Source organism: Candoia aspera, chromosome 5 (genome assembly GCF_035149785.1).
Source record: "Candoia aspera isolate rCanAsp1 chromosome 5, rCanAsp1.hap2, whole genome shotgun sequence".
Classification (NCBI taxonomy): Eukaryota; Metazoa; Chordata; class Lepidosauria; order Squamata; family Boidae; genus Candoia; species Candoia aspera.
Window position 1 is genome coordinate 38,943,826 of NC_086157.1, and position 17,853 is coordinate 38,961,678.

The 17,853-nt window shown below is 39.4% G+C and overlaps 1 protein-coding gene across 1 annotated transcript in view; it reads right to left on the reverse strand.

Moving 5' to 3' along the window:
- Positions 1-17,853, reverse strand: part of HERC2 (HECT and RLD domain containing E3 ubiquitin protein ligase 2) — a 105,067-nt gene that overhangs the window by 1,975 nt on the left and 85,239 nt on the right. Inside the window, exons 79-91 of the mRNA XM_063305010.1 lie at positions 17,286-17,463; positions 15,690-15,851; positions 14,221-14,312; positions 13,774-13,913; positions 12,556-12,743; positions 8,372-8,569; positions 7,990-8,073; positions 6,470-6,611; positions 5,693-5,887; positions 5,483-5,595; positions 4,124-4,314; positions 3,672-3,777; positions 166-378 (exon numbers count right to left, since the gene is read on the reverse strand). Coding sequence (XP_063161080.1) covers positions 166-378; positions 3,672-3,777; positions 4,124-4,314; positions 5,483-5,595; positions 5,693-5,887; positions 6,470-6,611; positions 7,990-8,073; positions 8,372-8,569; positions 12,556-12,743; positions 13,774-13,913; positions 14,221-14,312; positions 15,690-15,851; positions 17,286-17,463 — 2,002 coding nt within the window. The remainder of the gene's footprint in view (positions 1-165; positions 379-3,671; positions 3,778-4,123; positions 4,315-5,482; positions 5,596-5,692; positions 5,888-6,469; positions 6,612-7,989; positions 8,074-8,371; positions 8,570-12,555; positions 12,744-13,773; positions 13,914-14,220; positions 14,313-15,689; positions 15,852-17,285; positions 17,464-17,853) is intronic.

Consider the following 17,853-nt stretch of genomic DNA (forward strand, 5'->3'; position numbering starts at 1 on the left):
CTGAACCTTGGCAACTTTAAGCTGTGTGGACTTCAACTCCCAGAATTCCCCAGCCAACATCTAAAGTTGCCAAGGTTGAGAAACACTGCTCCATACATATATAAACATTTCTTACATTGCATGAGATAGGTGGACTTTGCTCTCCTGAAGCTCTCCAAGTCTTACCTGGATGACAAAGTCCCTGCCTCTGAAATCAGCAATTGTTCTGGGAAGCCTGGTCCTGCCCCATACAAAGCGCAAAAACAGAGACCGTTCTGTGTTGGAGAAGGATTCCATCACCTCCCAGAACCACTGAATGAGAGAAGCACTGGGTTCGATCCCTTTGTAAGTAGCCACAGACTTCAAAAGGTGGAGAGGGATATCTGGACTTCCACACACCTGAAGGGGGGAAAAACAGAAACTTAGTTTAGCTTTTATTCTCATTAAAGTGTGAAAAACAGTTCTTAACAGGAATTTAATAAAAATGCTACTATTAGAGATTTCTGAATCCTCAGGTACACTTTGATATACAGGTAGTCAACTTACAACCATTTGTTTAGTGACCATTCAAAGTTATGACAGCACTGGGAAAAGTGACTTGTGACCGGTCCTCGCACATAACGATCGTTGCAGCGTCCCTGTGGACATGTGATCAAATTTCAGGCACTTGGCAACCAGCTCGCACTTACGACGGTTGCAGCGTTTCGGGGTCACATGATCGCCATTTGCAACCTTCCCAGCCAGCTTTCAACAAGCAAAGTCAATGGGGCAGGGTTTCTCAACCAGGGTTCTGTGGAACCCTAGGGTTCTGCAAGAGGTCACTAGGTGTTCCCTGGGAGATCATGATTTAAAAAATTATTTCAAATTCGGGCAACTTCACATTAAAGAGGTAAGTTTCATTCTTTATTTTTAGTTTAAAAACACTGTTCTGTTAATGCATATATACTGGCCTACCCATGAAACGAATATAATAATTTTGTAACTTCTGGCCTGTCTTTGAGCCTGAACGTGCAGGGGTTCCCCAGGGCCTGAAAAATATTTCAAGGGTTCCTCCAGGGTCAAAAAATTGAGAAAGGCTGCAATGGTGGAAGCCAGATTCGCTTCACAACCGCAGCAAATAAGGTCATAAAACTGGGTGTGAGTCACTTAGCAACTGCCTTGCTTAGCAACAGAAGTTCCAGTCCCAATTGTGGTTGTAAGTCGAGGACTACCTGTATGATGTTCTTTACCTATTAAACCAGATATGCCAATGTCCTCTTGCTTTGTTCCCTCATGTGAGTTATTAATTATCTCTCAATAGCTAAAAAAATCAGATCCAATGTTTGGAAATGGGCAGGGAATCATCTGACCAGAGGACAGAAAAATCCATCTTAACTTAGCCACCAGAACCCAAAATAATTCTGCACAAGAAAACAACAGGAGAAAAGGCAACTGAAAGACAGCTAGCTAAAAAAAATAGTAGGAGTTATCTCTTTCATCGTTTCATGTGTGAGAGACAGACAGAGAAGAGAATGTGAATTCACACAGCAGCAACAAGGAAATAACTGTGAAACTGCACCTTGGTGTTTATAGGGGAGCAGAATCAAAGGAGATATAGGGAGGGAAGGGACATGCAGTTCAAGAATTATCTCATAATTGTTGTAGTAGTAGTTTCATTTATTAGGCTCCTGTAACTAAGTGCAGTCCAACGAATAGAGCTACTGACACCATCACTTATACCTTGATAATATAAAATAAGGGGCCTCTAAACTGAAAGCTCCATGACATAAACAATACAAATCTCTATACAGTCAGAATAATGGGAAAGATATATTTATTTCTTGGAAGCAGTTTTACAGGGGCTCATGACATATATTTAGAGCTATTTAACTTTAAGTGATCTGATTCATAGTCAAATTCTGATCGGAATCTATTCCAAAAACCAACAGAGCTAGGTAAGAAGCTCGTAACTATGACAGGGCCATTTTAGAATGTGGCAGATCCAAATGAATCTGTCACAATAATCAGGTCAAGCACATAGATACATGGCCACCAATAACTGGGTGTGTGCCCATTTGCAGGGCGTGTACCTGCAGAAGACAAAAAAGATCTTGAGTCTTCTGCTTTCTAAGGTGGCAACAAATATTAGGCCCAGTAAGTCTGATACCATCAAAATTTAAATATCAGAGTTTGAAGTATTCTGGGAAAATACTGAACCCAGTCTTTCCCAACATGGGCATCCTCCAGATGTGTTGACTCCAATTCCCAGAATTATCAGCAGGCATGGCCATTACAGGTAGTCCTCACTTAATGACCGGTAGCTTAATGACCATTCAAAGTTACGACAGCCTTGGAAAGGGTGCTTTACAGCCAGTAAAGCACTTCTGGCCATCATGAAAAGTTGTACCACACACACACACCACAGTCACATGACTATTTCGGGCGCTTGGCAACCAGCTCACATTTATGACCGGTTGCCAAGTGTGCCACGATTATGTGATAGCATTTAAAATCTTCTCTGCCAGCTACCCCAAAAAGTCAATGGAAGGGAGGGGAGGGAGAGGGGAAACACTTCAGCAGGCTGAAGAAATAGAACTCAAATCCCAAAGATTTCTGCTTTGTTCCAGCAGCCCCACAAAAGACTTCCCCTCCCTGCAATATTTCACTCCATCGCTTAACAACCCAGGAGATCACTTAACGATCGCAACCGGGAATGCTGGGATTGCAGTCGTTGAGCAAAGGGGTCACATGGGCATCTACTTAACAATCAATTTTCTTAACAACCAAGATTCCAGTCCCAATTGTGGTCATTAATCAAGGACTACCTCTACTGAAAATTCTGGAAATTTAAGTCTGCACATCTGGAGGACATCCAGGTTACAGAAGACTGATCTAGCCTAAAAATGTTTGAATTGTTCTTGATCCTTGGATGTTAATTTTCACTTTAAGGCCCAGTAACTGGGAAACATTAACCATGTTTTATTGCTGTTATTTCTAGCAATTTCTTAATTTTCTCTGCCAGTAAATTCATTGTTATCAAACAAAAAAGGCTATCTTTAAGGTTCACATAGGTGCTGCAGAGGAGGAACCTGGCTCTACAGGTTCTAGGACAACTAGAATAGAGGTGGGCAAATTTCAGGATTGCAAAATCTACTACATCTAAGGGTTTCTATTTGAGTCTAAAATCTACCAAGTAGAGATCTAAAATAAAATGTCCTGAGCCCCAGAGCTCAGATTGAATAGAGTTTACAGTCTTCCTATACAAAAGATCCACTGATCCCCCCAAGATTTTTTTCTAACTTGAACAGAGCAATTTAAGGTGGGGATAAGTCATTGTTGCTATTAATAAACAAGAAAAATATCAGCAGATACACATCTATCTTCCACCAACATCTAGACAGAAAACAAAGAAAATTTTTATTCATTATCACTGCCGGTGATAATTTTTCACACATCTTCCTATTATACAGAGCTAAATGTGGTTTCACATACAAGTTCAAATTGTAAATTTACAGTTTAAATATTTTTAAAGCACAAAGTAGCTGTCTTCTTTTGCATTGTTCAGTTATGTAACTCAGCTAAACCTAACCTTTAGCAAGTAATGAGGCATAGCCTACTGTAATGCTTCTATTATGAGTAGTTATAAACCTTTTAAGTACAAATATAAGTTCTGATTTTTATTAAGTTGGCCAACAACAACTGTATATACAGACCATTGTTTCCAGTTCATATCCTGTGAAAAGTGAAAGAAGAGGAACAGGGACAACCCGGGCCATCCCTTCTCGAACAGCAGCCACTTGTTCATCAAATTCATGTAATCTGCCAAAAAAAAAAAACCACTGTATATTTGTCAGTAAGGGGAATTGCATTGCTTCATAATCATATGGGAAGACAGGAAGAGGTATTTATATATCTTCTATAATACGCTCTTGATCACTGATCACTGATCAAAGATCACTGATACTGAAGACAATACAAAGCAGTACTGAGTTTTTCAGTTATTTCAAATAAACTGAACTATAATCATCCTATCATTTTCTGGGTCACACTCTCTGTTTTCTCTGCTTGATTTCATCTCAACACCAACAGATACCAATGCACAAATTCAACAGTATAGGGCCACTTATCACAAAGGTTTTACCATAAATTTAACTATTTTACAAACCTGTAGTTTATTGCAAGTCTCACATATTCTGTTCGATTATCCAGCGTAATATGGGTATATTTGGAACTGAGTTGAATATCTTGGCCACTGGCATTTGGCACTGTAAACGGCAGGCTCATGGCTTCAAATTCTTCTGAGGTAGCTTCATTGTCTCGGATGTACATAAGTCCAGGAATAAAATCCTTATCAACCTTTCAAATATAAAACAGAACTAAGTGAAGCCTTTTCCACAGAATGTTCATACATCCAATTAGTAAATTATATGGCTAATTCATTAATTCACATTATGATCCTGCAAGCAAATATGAACACATGCTTAAAGTTAGAGATACTGGCATATGCTAACTGGAGATCCATTTATGAAACATTTAGGATTCTAAACTCTTAGGAACAATTAGAACAGGGAATGTCAAGTAGCTATGGAAGAATTAATATAAATACTCCAAAACCCATTTTCAAGCTTGGGGAAGCTATCATCTAATTTTTGGAAAGTGTGATAAACAGGAGAATGAATATACTTGAGGAAAGGAAGTAGCAAGCTAATGTTTCCCAAATTAAGTATTTTCCATACAGTATCAGTTTGCTTGTTTGTCCATTTATGCAGAAAGATCTAATACTAGAACCATCAGCAGAAATACTTGATTTTGACTATTCAAATCAGGTAGATTAAGGTTTCTCTGGAGCCCTGAGGTAGGGTGGACATAAAAAATAAATAAATAAACTAACCACTAAGAGTATACTGAATTATAGCAGGGCTGGTAATGTTTTGGGAACAGCCCTTAGAGGACTGTACAAATGTGTGAGACTGGTGGGTGGGAGCCATGACACATAAGCAGTCTGTTTCGTTTTCTCAGACACAGAGATGCACACATAGAGATAAACTCCTATTCTTGGGAGAGAAATTAAAGTCTTACTCTGCCAATAATCCTGACAACAATCAGCTGCCTTAGGTGATGGGGGAAAGGCTTTAATCTCCTCCTATGATCCAGATATAGGCTGGATTACTGTTTTCTGTCTGGGTGGACATACTTATAGCCCATTTACTTCCCTAAAATTTGAAAGTGTATTTTCCACTAAGCAAGCTTAGGGTTGTGTTGTTATCAGTCAGGCCAACATTTGTCCATTCGCTTTAAGAAGAAAGTGTGCCTTTGACTCCCACATACAGATGCTTCCTCTCTTTTGTTTTATCCTCTTATCCCTCACCACAGATGGAAAGCAACATTTTACCTAGCCAAATACAAAACATGTACTATGTCTAATACAAAAAGCATGGCCTTCTATCAGTAGTAGGATGTGACCATAACCAGGTAAGATCTTACTCTAATAAGATTATATAAATGAACATAAGCTTTTTCTTGCCTCACTGAGATCAGCAATTGTTAAGTTCATTCCTGCCAACTGTTTCCATACAGGTTCTGCCAGATTAAGGCTCAAGGGACTCCCAGTCCGAATACCTATCCCCAGCATAACTCCTAGGTAATCAAAAAAAGGAGGGGGAGGAAAACTGTTACATATATTGTACGATCAAAGCTTTGCCCAAAGTTTAAGAAACGCGACAGCACAATTTACCTAGGAAGCGAAACATGTTCATGTGCAACAAAGACTTTGCTGCAGGGTTTAGGAGAAAGCAGTCTCTGTTTGCTCCTGATTCATCCCTTCCATTAGGAGTCACTATGAGAAGTGGAGTCAGTCCATTCTGAAGTTCTTCACACATTTCTGCTATTGATTCACTGTAGCCCCCACCACAGTCATCCACAGATTCCCCTAAGAGAAAGAAAAAATGACTTTCTGGAACTGCTGTATTAGTAGTTTAAAGCTACTTAAGCCATTTTTGTAATAAACATTAAATGCAGTGAAAAGGAATACTTGCTGAATGCATTCATTTTGCCATTTGTTTAATTCCAGGCATAATAGAAAACATATTTCAAAACATTTATTGGTCTTTAAAAACATGCTTGATCCGTAAATGTACCACAGTAACAGCCAATTGAACTCCCTCAATATGGTCCATTAAATACAACATATCTTCCCTTAATCCCTCTTAAGGTTCTACCTATTTATTTTAAATTTCATAAATGTTTATTTACATGTATGTAAAAGAAAATGTCAAGGAAAAAAATATCCAGCAAGCAACATTTCTATAACTATTTTTTTTAGCCAAAGTAGCTTTCTGATTGAGAATGACAAGAGTACAATCAATCTGGGTTGAGAACCAGTTGACAACATTTAATACCAAGGAAAAATTATGGCTGGCATTTCTAATTTTTAGTACTTATTGTAATATATATTATGTGAGAGAAAAGGGAAGGTACTGTAAAATTAGATTAAGTGGAAAAAAAATACTACCAACAAACTTGACTTTCCAAACACGATGAGGTAGAAGAAGACTATCTGGACTAAATGAGCTCATTTTAGCACACATCTGTCCAAACACAGATTTTGTGCCATCAGGACCAGCCAATCCTCCTTTGCTTCTAGATCGCTTGACCTGATCGCAAAACAGAAGTAACCCAAATTAGAAAATCTAATTCTAGCAAACTTAAAAGCTTACAACGTATTGGTAATGCAAAAACACACATTCAAATGAATGGTCCTGGTAGCACGTTTCAGCAGCTGTTTTTGCAGGCACATACACAAAACTGGATGAATGTGAGAGAAAAAGACGATGTACTTGAAAGTTAGTGACGCAGTTCTAAATCTGTTCTATACTTACTCCCCCCCACTCTTAACACTGATTTTTCTTTGACGAGATAAAGTAATATGCTCCCTATTATTCCAAAACACCCATGCAATGTCTTTCATGTGTTTTGTTCAATGAAATAAAACAATACACAGTAGTATATTCAGCCTCTGAAGAAATTTCTCCTGAAAACATACATCTGGCCTAAGGCCTGACATTAGATGTGTTCACGTCACTGACATTTTTATGATAACCACTTCCTCTATGAAGTGACCACATGTGATGCCTATTTCCTGAACTTTAATGATGCCTGAAGGGTTTCTGAACAACAAGAAGTTATAGAAGTAAAGATGAGGAAAACAATAACAATGTGAGATGTTCTGTGTAGAGAGGTGTCATGTTTTTGTGATTTGAGCCTTCTCTAGATTCTGACATACAGGCAACAAAGACCTCACAGTGTCTTAGTGAGGTCTTAACAATCTGAGTTAGCATAAATATGTATTTGCTCTCTCTTCATCAGTGTCATGGTTATTAATATAACAAAAAGAAAAGTGTCCATGCCTTGTTTCTACTAGCAGCTGTTTGTGTTCCCAAAAAGCCTTTCTGGAAAGCTTAAACACGACAGTCATCAGGAAAAGAATCGCTCAGAATTAAGCCGGGCTCTGCTCAGCTGAGTTCTTTCCTCTCTCAGCTGTCATGCCCAGCATCTGTTCCACATTGTTCAGGATAGCCCTGTCTTCTTCCAGAAAGGCTTTTGACGAGGAACGTGTGGATGCAGGGAGAGTGGGAAGGAATGGAAACTCCTTCCATTCACAGAACCTATGTATAGTAGATCAGAATTACACATGCCGATCAGAGTGCAGCTGTATGCATATAGTCCACACAACTGTGAATGGTTTCACCAAAGCAGATTGGACCTTTTTAGATTAATGTTTTATTTACATATACCTTTATCTACCACAGAACCACAAAAACTTCACAGATGTCTCATGGCTAGTAAAATGTCTTATTTCTTACCTATCAAATAACACCAAGCTTTTAAAAGTAGAAAATCAATCAGCAGCTAGCCATCAGAAAAAAAAATAACAGTACTACAAGTGGTCCTTCCGATTTTCTAGCCTTCAACTTCAAACACAAGAAACACAGAAATCTCACATTCAACACAGTCATGTTATAACATTCTTACTTGTATTCTGTTGAGTTCTACAACTGGCCCATGCTGACGATCTCTCACCATAGTTGCTTGTACAACCTTTCTGAAAGCTGCCTCCTAAAAAGAGAAAATAAGAGATTTGGAACATAACTCTACGTTTAAAACATAAAATATAATTTTTGCTTGAATACTTGACATTATTCACTTTTCACTTAAAATACGAAGTCTTATATTAGCAGAAATACATTAATAGAAGCCTTATTAGTAATTCATACGTGAATTTCATGTATCTATGCCATGATCCTCATATACTATAAATCTTATACCTTGGATGAGATTTTAACAATGTGCACACTTCAAACATTATGACAGTAACTAATAAGTAATTATTAGTAGAATGTTTTGAGATACATGCCTTTCCTTGCGATATCAAAATTCCTCGTAATGCATCAAACCCCACTGAGGGACCCTGGCCAGTCTCATCAAGGCGTCCCTCAAGATCAAACATGGGAATACAAGGACAAAAGAGTTCAGAGATGTGATGCAGTAACAGCAATCTGTTTCTTAAGGCAATGATAGGAATTTCCTGTAGATGATTGTATTCCATAGGAACCTACGAAATTCACATAATTAGATTTTCATGTGCACTGTATGAGTGATCTGTCATGTAAGATAATGTAAGACGGAAAGGTCAGCTAATTAGGCACCTTATCTACTGAGTATTATATATTGCCTTTATGTGTTGTATGGTATTTCTATACCTTTACATAAGGTACAGCAAAACAAAGAATTTCTAATTAGGTACACAAAAGAGCTCCCATCAGCTCACTGGATAAATGCACAGTATGTAAAATGAGGGAACCATCCTTACATTCAACAACCCACTACCCAGAATCCACTCCTTATATTCAAGGTATTTAAGATTGCTGCAACAAAATATTATTTTCTTCAGTGGTTTTCTGCTTTATTACTAAACAAGTCTTCCTGTTTTGTTAGCTATAAGAAGGTATATTGTCATGGTCAGATCACACCCTGGTGGCCCTGAGATTCTCTTATGCCACCCCCCTCCGCAGGAACGCAGGACCCGTTCGATTGATCCGCCCCCGGTGACTGATGGACCCAGTGAGGTTTCAGAGGGAGCTGGGGGTTATACCCGAGGATCTGCTGCATGGTCCAGCAGAGGCCCTGGCTGCTGCCTGGAATAGGGAGGTGGCCAGGGCCTTGGACAGGATCGTGCCTCTTGCCTCATCCAACCCGACACTCCCCGTGGTTCATGGAGGAGCTGAGGGTTTTGAAGAGGCGTAAGAGACGCCTAGAGCACCGCTGGAGGAAGACAAAGACTGAATCTGACCAAACACAAGCTAGAGCCACTATTAAGGCCTACCTCGTGGCAGTAAGAGCGGCAAAATGGCAGTATTTCTCCGCTCTTATTGCATCCGCAGATTACCGTCCAACGGCCTGGTTTAAGATCACACGTACCCTTTTGGGGAAGGTGGGCCCAGTGACCCACCTACAGGGCCATGCGGAAGAGTTTTCTGAGCATCTGCAGGATAAAAACACTCAGATCTGTTCCAAGTTGGACTCCATGCATGAGGCAGAGTCTGAGGAGATGCCGAGGGAAAGTTTTAGCCTTGTTATCTGGAAGCAGTTTGATCCTCTTGAACCCGAGGAAGTGGACAGGATCCTCCAGTTTGTGAATGCCACCACAGTTAGATCCATGCCCCTCCTGGCTGGTGAAGGCAGCTCGGGAGGTGACGTGTGGTTGGGTCCAAGCAATGGTAAATACGTCCTTGAATGAGGGGTTGTTCCCGGTGGCCTTTAAGGAGGCACTGGTGCACCCCCTCCTCAAGAAGCCATTGCTGGACCCAACTGTGCTGGACAATTTTCATGTAGTCTCCCACCTCCCCTTTTTGGGGAAGGTGGTTGAGAAGGTGGTGGCGTTGCAACTCCAGAGGATTCTGGATGGAATGGATTATCTGGACCCCTTTCAGTCAGGTTTCAGGCCAGGATATGGGACAGAAACTGCATTGGTCGCACTTATGGATGATCTCTGGGGGGAGCGGGATGGAGGCAGTGCATCCATCCTTGCTCTCCTTGACCTCTCAGCGGCTTTCAATACCATCGACCACGGTATCCTTTTGGGACGGCTCAGGGAGTTGGGGTGGGCGGCGTAATTCTGTGCTGGTTCACCTCCTTCCTCCAGGGCCGATCCAAATCGGTGGTGATAGGAGAGGAGAGATCCGACCCTTGACCCCTCTACTGTGGGGTGCCGCAGGGTTCGGTTCTCTCTCCTCTCTTATTTAACATCTACATGAAACCACTGGGTAAGATCATCTGTCACCACGGGATGAGGTATCATCAGTATGCTGATGATACTCAATTATACATCTCCATCCCAGGTGAGGTAAGTGATGCAGTGACTGCCCTTTCTCAGGGCCTGGGGGCTCTGGGGACCTGGATGGGTAACAACAGGCTTCAGCTGGACCCTGGTAAGACGGAGTGGCTGTGGACTGATGGCGCCTCGCCATCCGGGAAATTGTCATCTTTAGTTCTGGATGGGGTTGCACTGCCCCAGACAGACTCAGTGTGTAATCTGGGGGTTCTCCTGGACTCACGACTCCTGCTCAAAGAGCAGGTGGCAGTTGTGGCCAGGAGGGCCTTTGTGCAACTTTGGGTTATGCGCCAGTTACGCCCATTCCTGGAACAGGAAGCCCTCCAAACAGTCAGTCATGCCCTGGTCATCTCCCATATAGACTACTGCAATGCGCTCCACATGGGGCTACCCTTGAAGAGTATCCGGAAGCTTCAGCTGGTCCAGAATGCAGCCGCGCAGGCCATTTTTGGTGCCCCTAAGTCGGCACATATAACACCTTTGCTGCACAAGCTGCACTGGGTGCCAGTTTGCTTCCAGGTCAAATTCAAGGTGTTGGTTATCACCTTTAAAGCCCTACATGGCATGGGGCCAGGCTACCTGAGGGACCGTCTCATCCCCATTACATCGGCCCGTCCCACCCGATCATGCAGAGACAGCATGCTACAGACCCCATCAGTAAGAGAATTTCATCTGGTGGGGTCCAGGAAACGGGCCTTCTCTGTAGTGGCCCCTGCACTTTGGAACATCTTGCCCCCGGAGGTGAGGCAGGCCCCTTCACTCCTGACCTTCCGGAAGGTCCTGAAGACTTGGTTCTGCCGTCTTGTCTGGGGCGGGAAAGTGGGTAACCATTCTTGGGGGTGGCTCGCGCCCTAGAGGCCCTCCCACCAGCTTGGAATTTTACACCTTGTTGGATTTTACATTTATTTATTGCATTTTATAATTGTAATGGGTCCGGTTTTATGAGATTTTAACATTTCTGATTGGAGTTTGATTTTATTGTAAACTGCCCAGAGTCCCTCTTTTGGGGGAGATGGGCGATAATTAAATTTGAATAATTACTAAATAAATAAATATTGGGCTAATGGAGGGACACAGCTTACTCTTTATTTATATATGTTTTCAAGGAGCTTTTGAGTTTTTATTGTATTGTACTGTACAGTATATGTACTGTATCTGTACATATACAATCTGTCATGAGTACTGATGGCGAGCTGGAAGGGGCCCCTGTCTAGGGGGGAAAACGCATGCGTAGTACTGAGGAATTAAGCAGCCATTCAAAGAGACACAGATCAGACCCGCCTTAACTTTGGGGGTTTATCTGTCTGGGTTTTTCCCACGCTTCTTCAGTGTGTTAGGATTCTGTTTTATGTAGCAGTAATAAACACTAGAGACCTACTCCTCGTCTCAGCGTGATTTCTGACTGTTAGGACAAGATCCATACACAGGGCTGCACAAAGGACACAGTGAAGAGAACTGACCCCAAACTACTCACTGTATTTTATGAATTTTTGTTGGAAGCATTAAAAACAAACATATTTTGTTTTGCTACATTTTCAGCAGTAATAGGAAGTAGAGCCAATTCACTTTCATGACTCCTTCCCCACTTAATTTGGGCATCCCAGCTTCATTTGTCCCTGCAAAGTCACATTTAATCATGTGGCGTGGTGGCATTTTCCTATTAGATACATGTTCTGCCAATCAGTGAAGTACTTCCTCCCTTTCCATGACCCCATTTCCCCTCAGTGATATCGTGTAGCCAAATCCATTATCTATATCTTTAGCTGTTTTTATGTTTTTTTAGTTTTGTGAGCTGACCAGAGTTGGGCGGCCAATACTGTAAATTTAAAATAATAATAATAATAATAATAATAATAATAATAATACACAGTTTTCTGTGATTAAACCCATTAAAAATGCAGTTTGCCATTTGCTACCTTTAGCCATGCAATTCACACCAAAATGGCATGGAGACAGCAGATAAAGAAGGGGAGGAAAGAATTCAAGCAATCAAGATTTTTAAAAGTTAATAAATTTCATAAGGAGTCTGAACAAACAATATTATCTTTATCATCAAATCATTCCTTTTGGCCCCAAGCCTAACAAGCTGTAGGATGACACACACAGAGAAAAAGAGAAAAGCAATCGTTCCACACTAGTGGCTACTATATTCTGATTTTACAGTTTACCAACAGATTAAAAACATGAGTTAAAAGAAACAATTTTACCTGGGAAGGGAGCTTGCCTGCATTAGCAGGCTTACTAGTAGACCAGGCTAAAGTATGAGCTGAACCACAAGCTACTCTGTTGATCTTTTTACCCTGAAGTGCTGCAACCAGACGTGGCCTTTGGATGGCATTAGTTGTCCCATCTCCAAGCTGCCCTTCATCATTATCTCCCCAGGTACAGACTTCACCTGTACAATTCAAAGTTATTATTTTACCACCTCAAGCAAATCAATCAATTACAATAATTGCTTAGAAATGTTACAGTTATTTCAAAAACACAGATTTCAACAATAATGCCTACTAATGAGAAGAAGGAGTAATTGGTCCACAACAATTAAAACATTTAATACAATATATATAACATGTATTAATATTACAGGTAGAGGATACTGTTTCAGCCATCTCAGCAGACATGGGCATTTCCTTTAATTCAAATTAAGGAATCAAATTAAGGAACTGTCACCTCTCGGAGAACAGCTGATGATATAAGAGAAGCTTCCAACTCTGGCTGATTGACTTGGAGGAAGAAATATTCTCTAAATGCTTGAGACTGAAAATATATGCTTGTTAAAAGTCAAAGGCACAGCCTCTACATTAAGCACAAAGGAAAAGCAGGGCCTGGATTCCTGAACCTGAATTATAATTGGGGAGAGGAGGGGAGGCCCAGGAAAGTTAAGCTATTAATATTTCTGGGATAATTACATACATTCATTTGCTGAAGCCAATTGTCACAACTCTTGCTTTTGAATATCCTGAATATTCAGGATAATAGTCTATTATTATCTTCTAAAATCCTGAAGTTTGAATTATACTATCACCTACACTTCTAATTTATTTTCTAAGTTCTGTTGTGAAATTTCCAGTTTACTGACTGCTACATGCTGATTCTATTGCTTCATTACAGCCTTTGGCTGAGGCCATTCAGCCTTGGGTAGAACAAAGACTTACATGTGCAATGCAAATTATACCACATAGATATCTTTTAAAAGTTTACCACTTTGTCCTGTTCTGCACAAATTGAACAAAGGACAAAGATAATTTTGGAAGATTTTCTTCAGAAATATTGAAAGGACATATTTCAAAAAACTGAAGGCTACTGGGGTTTGAAACACAGTATATCAAAAGACCATGGATGACATAACAGGCTTCTATAATGTGTTCACTTCGAAGTTTAAAGCTGTTCTTTTGTTTTTAAAGGAAGCAAGTTATTCCACGTACCATCTTCAGTACAACACACACAGTGTAAAGAGCCTGTTGCTATGGCAATAACTTTCTTTCCCTGTAAACCCTGGACTTGTCGAGGTCTCCGAACATGGTCATCTGATCCATGACCTAACCGATGGTAATCGCCTTTGCCCCTAAATCCAAAACATATTTTACAATTAACACATCCATTTTTTTCTTTAATTGTTCCTAGTTATACAGGAGTGACTTAGGTAAATTAGGAGAATATAGATTTTGATATAATTCTATTCCCCATATTTAAAAAAGCATATGCTAGAAAGATAGACCTGATCTTCCTAGATTCATTAAAGAAACATGACTATGTTGCTAAAGTGACACCTTACATCTCTTTGTAACAGCCTGCCCTGATTATGTTTTGTTCAAAAGAAGATAAATCACTAAGAGTTGTACTACATTTTTTGTAAGAATAAATGCACTTACCAGGTATACACTGCTCCAGATTTGGTCAGGGCCACAGAAAATTGTGAGCCACATTCTACTTTAACTACTCCAACACCTGTGAGAGAATCAATCTAGGAAAAAAAAGTTTGAAAGCAGCTCAACAAAGAAGGTAACTCCAGAACATGCAGCATGTTGAGGTATCTTAAAAGCAAAGCTCTGCTCTAAATAAAAAGATACTTAGTAAATCCAACTTTCATTATTTAAAGAAATAATTTAAAATATTCTGATCTCATTCTTTTTTAGCATCTACTGCTTAATCAAGCTACAACCCATTCTCCCAGGCAAATATAATCTGAAAAAAAAAAAGAAAGCCACATAGGAACCAACAATATATTGGTGCATGTTGCTTTCATCCCCATGAAAGCAGATGACAGCCATATAGTACAGTCTCACAAAGAGTAAAACAATTGTTAAAAAGAGCCTTGAAAATTCAGAAAAGATGGTTATATTTGTTTCTAAGAGAATGCCTTCATCCATACAGATCTGATCAACTGCTGTTATCATCAAAAGATATGGGTCACATCTTCTGCATATTCATGTTTGAGATCACCAAGGAAGAGGGCATTTCTGTTATGGCACCTGCTGTGTGGAATACCATCCTCCTAAATGTAAACCATTCACTCATCTTTTCAAATATTTCAAATACTTTTTTAATGACTTTTGCATCTGACTCATATCACCTCACAATGGTGCTGCTCAATTATTTATGGCTAATGGTTTTTACATATTAAGATATTTCCATGATTACTTCATAATGTTATTGGATTTTAACATTGTACACTAGCTGGAGGTGACACAGCATGACAGGTAGAGTAGAAAGGAATCTGAAAACTTTTCCTGCTTTTTAAATATTGATTTAAATTTCCAAAAACAAAAGTACAAGCCAAAGGGACCAACATTTCCAATCACAGGAGAAGGCAGAATCTTCTACAATCTTCTATAACTTGTTGGATTTTCTTCAAACTAGTTTGAAATACATTTGTTAAGTCTGAGAAATTATTGAAATAAACAGATTTGAATACAGTTGTTTTCTTGATGAAAATAAGAATTAACCCTTCTTGGACTCTCGATCATACATTAAAAAAAATGAAGCTAAACATCCTGGTAACTAGGCCAATGGAACAATCAAACTTAACTATATAATATATTCAAGTTTTTAAGACACTTGCTTGACTTTGCATTTATGATACCTTAATGTTTGCTTATACCTAGCAAGTTATACAGCAACCATATGTTTATAGTTATAGTCCACTTTAGTAACTGTATGGTACATTCATTCAAATCTGTGTAATTTTTGAAAATTGAGCAAAAAGAATGGTTCAGCTCTACAAATGAAGCTCATGTCATTCAACATTATTCCTAAATCCAATTGATAAGGCTAAATATTTTTAAAGTACAGAAAAATGAGACACATTTTTTCACATTTTTCTAAAGTATGTGTGAAGTACCTTCATTGGCACTTTGCAGCCATCACTCCCACCTCTCCCAAGCTTTCCATAGTCTCCATCTCCCCAGGACCAGACAGTGTCATCATCTGTCAGACAGAGTGTCTGTGCATCTCCACTGCCACAGGCTATGTCAATCACACGGTAGCCCTGGAGTGCTTCAACCTGCAAAACAGGCAATTTGTTAACAAATCTCAAATGATGAGAGCTTTAAAAAGTTAATTAGTAGAATAACACACACTCATGTAGGTCTTCTCTTCAGTGGTATGACGTTACATTGAGGAATCATATTACACACTGTTCTGAAAAGTTTGAGCATTTGCATGCATTTCATGAAACAGGAACATACGGCATATTAGAGTAACTTTTAGATGTGGTATTCATTTCATTGAATTAATATGTGCTTGTACTTTGATTTGCATGCATGTTCCACTGTTGTGTTTTATGGTTTTACAATTTTCTGGTAAAATGAAATAAAAAGGAAAAATTAAAAAATGAATTGAATTGAATTGAAATTCAAGCAACATTTTAAAATGTAACCCCCGTTACATCGACCCATCCCACCTGGTCAGGCATAGAGGGCATGTTACGGACCCTGTCCAGGAGGGACTGCTGACAGGCAGGGTCCAGGAAGAGGGCCTTCTCTGCTGTGGCCCCCGCCCTTTGGAACAAGCTACCCCCGGGGGTAAGACAGGCCCCCAACTCTCCCAGCCTTTCAGAAGGGAGTAAAAACTTGGCTATGCCACCTGGCCTGGGATGGGAGGGGTGACAGCTATTCACGGGGGTGGTTGGCCCCGTGAGGGCACCAAGGTTAAGAGCTTCCCATCTTGAATTCTATATTTTATATTCTACATTTGATATTTGATATCTTGTATTTGTATTTTTATGTATTTATATTGAACTGTTTTAGTGATTTGCTATTTTTATTATTTGTAAGCCACCCAGTCGTCGTGTGTGAGATGGGCAGCAGAGAAATTTAATAAATAAATACATGATGTTCGTTTTTACAAGATAAGCTTAATAAAGTAAAAGATCAACATGATAATCTGAAACAGAAGTTAAATACTGCTGATTGCACTGACTTTTTTACACTTGCCACAACTGTCCTAATACAGTTTTTAATATGAATTATTATTCAATGTTAATAGCTACAAAATTATCTATAGATTGCATTGACAATGGGCACACTTCATTCATATTGTATTGTATTGAATCTGTTGTACTAATCACACCTACCTGCTGAATGTGATTTTGTTTTATACTTAATTGGGTTTTTAATAGCGGTTTTAGAATGGCTGTATGTTTGGTGTTTTTATGTATATTTTTAAAATTATTGTTGTTGTTTAAGATGGGCAGCTGAATGAATGAATGAATGAATGAATGAATGAATGAATGAATGAATGAATCCTCCAAAAATAAGTCTGGCAAAATAGGAGGTACAAAGTTGTTTGTTTGTTAACTTCCCTTAAATCTTTTGGGGCCTGCTCCAAAGTTAGCATAAAATTTGGCATAATGAGGTAACATACTATAAGTTGTATTTATAAATGCTTTTTCAGTTAAAAAAGGTAGTTGAAATGTGCAACTTGAACACCATCTTACCAGCTTGGGTTTCAACTGATCCTCACTGTCCCCATGACCAAGACGTCCATATCTTCCCTTGCCCCATGTATAAAGATCTCCTGCAGCAGTAATACATGCACTGTGTGCTCCACCAGCTGCAATATCAACAACTTCTATGCCACGTAAAGATTCAATTACTCGAGGACGATCACAAGGGCTAAACAGAATAATTTTAAAGCACAAAGCAACATACATCAGTAAATACATTGTAGATTGCAAATAGACTATTCATTGTATAACAGAAGTTAATAGGAACAGTTAAAACATAGCTTGAAACTTTTCAGGGTAATCTTTACCCACTTTTTGCTGGCTGATTAAGGATTATACAGAACTCTAATATTTTGTCCCATTCCAATCTTATGGAAAAAATCCAGCAATAAGCCATGATAATGGTATTACCTCCTAGTTTCCCTTTCTCTCAAATGCACTACACAATGTTCTGAAGTCCGTCAAGAATGAGAGGAACTATGCCTGTTACCTCAAAATCTCTAGCACTGATTAATGCTTCATGCAACTCAAAACAGCATCATGCACCAATGTCTAACCC